Genomic DNA, 4,763 nt, shown 5'->3' with positions numbered 1-4,763 from the left:
TTTTACGGGGCCCATACTAACCCACAACCGCATGGACGAAGTCATACTAGGGGCTGAATGAGAACCATTTAGCTTTTACTCAAAGCAGTGAAGAGCACTAAACACCCCATGTGAGTGGCCCAAGGTGTGCCGAGTGCGAGTCGAACACAAGACATCCGAGTTTATGGCTCATACCAAGTTCATTGCTCACCAACTGCGCTACCCCCTTGGGTTCAATGTAAATTATATCTCACACACGATACAAATAACATAAAACCTTATTTCTTTTCATGGATTATAATAGTCTTATGAACCCAGTTTTCCTCATCAATGGTAAAGAGAGAATCTCCTCACGATGGAGATCTTATCCTTTCATTGGCATGGGAAGAACATTTTGAATCATGTACAAGAGTCTAGTCACAAGGTCACATCACTACTGGTGAAGAAATTCTTTCTTTTCCATGTATGGGTGGAGGAATCTTAATCCTCCTAACGTTATCTGTTTTTTTTTTTTTTTTTTTTTTTTTTTTTTTTTTTTTTTCAAGAATTTAGAAAAGTTGATAGAGATTAGAGAGAAGCTATAGAGCATTTTGGCATTATATCAAAAGTCAAGTATATTAATTCTGAAAAAAAAAATAGAATAAAATGTTAATTTAAATTCAAAGAAATAGGACAAAGTGCTGTTGAAATTTTAGCCATTATATTAAGTTCAGATATGTTCAAAAATTTTGGTAAGTCAAAACTACACGAGTTTAATTTCATTTTTTCTATCCAAAATCAAAATTTCCTTTAGAGCCTTTTTATATTGCATCTTAATTTCTTTTTTTTCTTTTTATTTCCCATTGGGGTTCGATTTTTTTTTTTTTTCTCTTCTTGAAAAATATAGTCTGTAAGATCCCTATATTATAAAGCATTATAAAGACGCTAATTATTCAATATAATATCACATGTTTGTATGACTTTATGCGTATCATGAACAATCATCTGCATCAATTAATTATATGTGTATTAATATACGGTAAAAATACTTTGGATATCAAGCCAAGCCTAAGTAAAAATGGCCAAAATACAGGGGCTTCTATTGCAACCCCTAGAAAGTATTGTTTTTAGAAGAGGAGTATGACTTATGCCAAGACTCATGCTTCTATCTCTCTCCTTTTTCAATTGGGGGAGGAAGGGGGGGGGGGGCGGAGAAGATGTCATTTCATGGGCAGAAGGAGAGAGATAGGCACAGGGAGCACTCACGTAGACCACTCTCAGATAGAAAATATTTCTCCTTCGATAATTATAAATGAGCTTTATTTTCACTGGTGAAAGATAACGATCGAGAATCAGCGAAAGTCCTTAATGGCATTTTATTTTCATAGTTCTTATCCACATCAAAGCTCACAAATGCATGAATATTGGAGTCTGAGATATTCTCTGAACATGATCTCCCAACAAACTAGGAGAGACCCTAACTATGCACCTCTAATCATTGGAGTTCACTGCACCTCACCGCTCACCGTAGAAGATATGTACACGAAAATTGGGGGTGGGGGGGAGATGAGAAACAAAAGATTGCATTGGTCCTTAAATTCCTACAAGAGTTTTATCATTAGAAGTTCATGGAAGTTGCAAGAAAATATATACCATAATCAAACCTAACCTAATCAAGATGATTTTTAATTCTACTTCCGAGGTTCAATGATTAAATGTGTAATATATACCTTGTTGGCCACTATCCTCCAGGATCGACATCAACTCCTCCTCTAAACCACTAGTGGGTTGGCACCTTATCGCATTAACACTCACTATGGTGGAAGAATCAGGTGAGCAATTCTTGAACGGCTCAATTAATCTGTGACTCTGCATTTGCAACACTTACACATGGCATAAAATAGGGAAGACCTTTAAGATTGCTGCCATGCCAAGCTTGGTATAAAGCAGGGTTTAAGACAGACCTTTTAGATTGCTGCCATATCAAGCTTCGTATAATCCAGGTTTCTAACGTCAAGCTTGGTATAACCCAGGTTTCTAACTCTCTCTCTCTCTCTCTCTCTCTCTCTCTCTCTCTCTCTCTCTCTCTCTCTCTCTCTCTCCATTGGAGCAGTACATAGCTTCCTGTTCTTTCTTTTGGGGGCCTTTATACAAAGCTTTTTTCTACTTGACCAAACTAAGAAATATTTCTCTAATTCATCCTCTAAGCTTGAACCTTTTGTCTGATAACCGTCTCATTTGAACTAATGCACATAATAATCTTCAATTCACTAAGGCTGAGGATCAAATGAAGGAAAATTAGGTCTTACTCCTTTCATGGAAAACATAAAACTCCAAAAATATGACAATGAATAAGAGCTAGATTTGACATGGGCAGTGTTGCAGGAAGAACATAGGAGGTCAAGATACAAGTAAAATGAAAATTTGTCTAGGCAAATTAAGGGTTTTATCATTCAGATTTTCTTATTATAACACATTAAAATGTCAAATAATTTGTAACCTTATCTTTTTGCTCTTTCCGCATAGTATAGTACTTTTTTCAGAAAGGATAAATCTTGTCATTTATAGGATCGACCCGGTTACTATTTCTATAAAGGCTGGATTGATGGGAGAAAGGTCCCTATTCGAAGGCTCAGCATCTTCATTCACTACGAGGCCATTGTTAATACGTAGATAATAGAAGCGGTGGCAGCTTTCCCTCGATTCAATGGATAATGATAGCTTTTGATGATGACTAGTCTATAGACATCTCATTTTATCACCATGAACGCGTGCATGACAATGATGATCACTTGCCTTCGGAGGTCTTGTATATCTATCAGCTTAATATTTAAGCCATCCAAAATGGCTAAGTAACCTTGAAATGACCAAAAATACCTTTGGAAGTTTGATCAGATCAAAACTCCATCAAATGACCTTGAAATGACTCCAAACTTTGTTCTTAGGTGTATTAGTTTCATCAATAAAATCCTTATATTCGAAAATGGTTTGAAAACAAGTTGATTTGCCAATTATTACATACGTAGGTAACTGTTTTCTACTTGCTGCCTCCTGTTTCTTTTAGTTACACCAAACTCATGCATATATCTAAAGCTTACATTGTAGTAATGTCCAAAATTCCAGTTCCAATCATTTCTTACATGAGCAGGGACCAGCCAGAAAAAGTATCTAAATGATATGGGAGATTCAATATAATAGCTGAGAACATGGCAGAGCAATCTCTCTACTTGCTGCCTATTGTTTCGAGTAACCTAATTAGATGTGTTGCCTGAACTCCAGATCTGAAGGTCAGATGTCATTGATCAGGTAGAATTTGGAAGCAACCATTAAGGGAAAGAGAATCTTTGAACTTCCGAAAGAGGAGGCTATCCTATCCTAGTTATTGAAACTTATAATTTACTGACCTCAGGTGCAGAATCAATTCCCTTGTTAATGTGTCAACTTCAAGAGTTAAGCTCAATAATAAGCCTTCTCATTATTATTTTAATGGTTATTAGATTCCCAAAAGAAAAAAAAAAAGGAATCAAAGGAGAGACAAAATGGACAAAGATATAAAAGGGATGCTAAGTGATATGATCCACTAGAGAATGAGAACAATAGATGTTGCAGAATCGAGCGGCAGTGACTTACTGGTCGACTGGGTCTCTTCTTCTTTTCTCTGTTAACTCAGATCTGATTCCCTCTTCCCAGGTGTAATCTTCCCAACTTCATTCCCTATTCTCCTTCCCATTTCTCGTTATTACTTCTTTCGTCTCCTATTTCTGCTTCTGTTTCTTCTTCTTTCACCTTATTCAAACACCAGATGTACCCCCTGCTTTTTGGTTCAATTTTAGCATGCTGGAATTGATGATTTCTCTTTCATTCGGTCATTTTATGTCTGTTTCTACCCAAAATTTTATATCCATGTTTCTATTGCAGATCTCTTTAGAATTCTGAAATTATTTTTCAGTTTGCTAAACTGAGTTGCCTATCTGGATACCATACTCTGTTTCCTGCTTTCTCTATGGCTGACCGATCACAGTGATCACACTACCTATGGACATTAAACTATTACTCTTTTGATTCAGACTCAGGCTGCAGACCTGAGTGACACTGTTGGTGTGACCTGAGTGTTAATCCTGCCAAGGTGACCAAATGTGAAATAACTTTCAATGCCCCCACCCTCCTCCCCCATGAGAGAGCTCCTACTAAGTATTAGAATATAAATTTCAGTATGCACTACTAGAAGTGGAGGAGCCATATAATATGGATGATGAATGACAAAAGAAAGAGTAACAGGGTTCTTCTAGTGTTGCCTGATGTCAAATGGGGGCATGGGCCATAAGTAAAGCAGGAAAGTGAGCCTAACATCTTTACCTCATTATTTTTATAATTTTAAACTTAGGTTGCTCTTCTTTATGCACGATTTAATTTAAATGATTTTACAAGAAGAAAGAATTTAATTTACTTTCACTTCCCTTCCCTTCAAATTTTGAGTTGAGATGTTCACAAAATTGGCAGCAGTTTTGTTATGCTGAAGGGGCAAACAAAATCAAGTTGAATGGTTTGACTGGTTCAATACTGAGAATGATACTTGGCAAATCTGCAATTTATGATCAGAAAATTTCTCTCCGGATATGATCTATTAACCAATATGGAACTCCTGAAGAGCCCCTTTAAAACTGTGTGATTTAATTAGCTCAGCACCCAAAAATTGAATTTGTAGTGACAAAATATTCTTCTTCAGACATCTGGTACTAGTTCTGACTCTACCCTCTTTGCAACATTACAATGAAGGTCATGAAAATTGCACAACGGAAAAGGTA

General features: G+C 36.4%; 1 protein-coding gene across 1 annotated transcript in view; it reads right to left on the bottom strand.

Annotated features, from left to right (window-relative positions):
• The window catches only part of LOC122087570 (UPF0481 protein At3g47200-like), a 4,112-nt gene extending 2,291 nt beyond the window's left edge, over window positions 1-1,821 (bottom strand). Inside the window, exon 1 of the mRNA XM_042656743.1 lies at window positions 1,689-1,821. Within this exon, the coding sequence (XP_042512677.1) occupies window positions 1,689-1,719 (31 nt within the window). The 5' untranslated portion in view covers window positions 1,720-1,821. The remainder of the gene's footprint in view (window positions 1-1,688) is intronic.
• Window positions 1,822-4,763: the final 2,942 nt, after the last annotated feature.

This window comes from Macadamia integrifolia, chromosome 8 (genome assembly GCF_013358625.1).
Source record: "Macadamia integrifolia cultivar HAES 741 chromosome 8, SCU_Mint_v3, whole genome shotgun sequence".
Taxonomy (NCBI): domain Eukaryota; kingdom Viridiplantae; phylum Streptophyta; class Magnoliopsida; order Proteales; family Proteaceae; genus Macadamia; species Macadamia integrifolia.
This window is presented reverse-complemented; position numbering and strand designations above follow the sequence as displayed.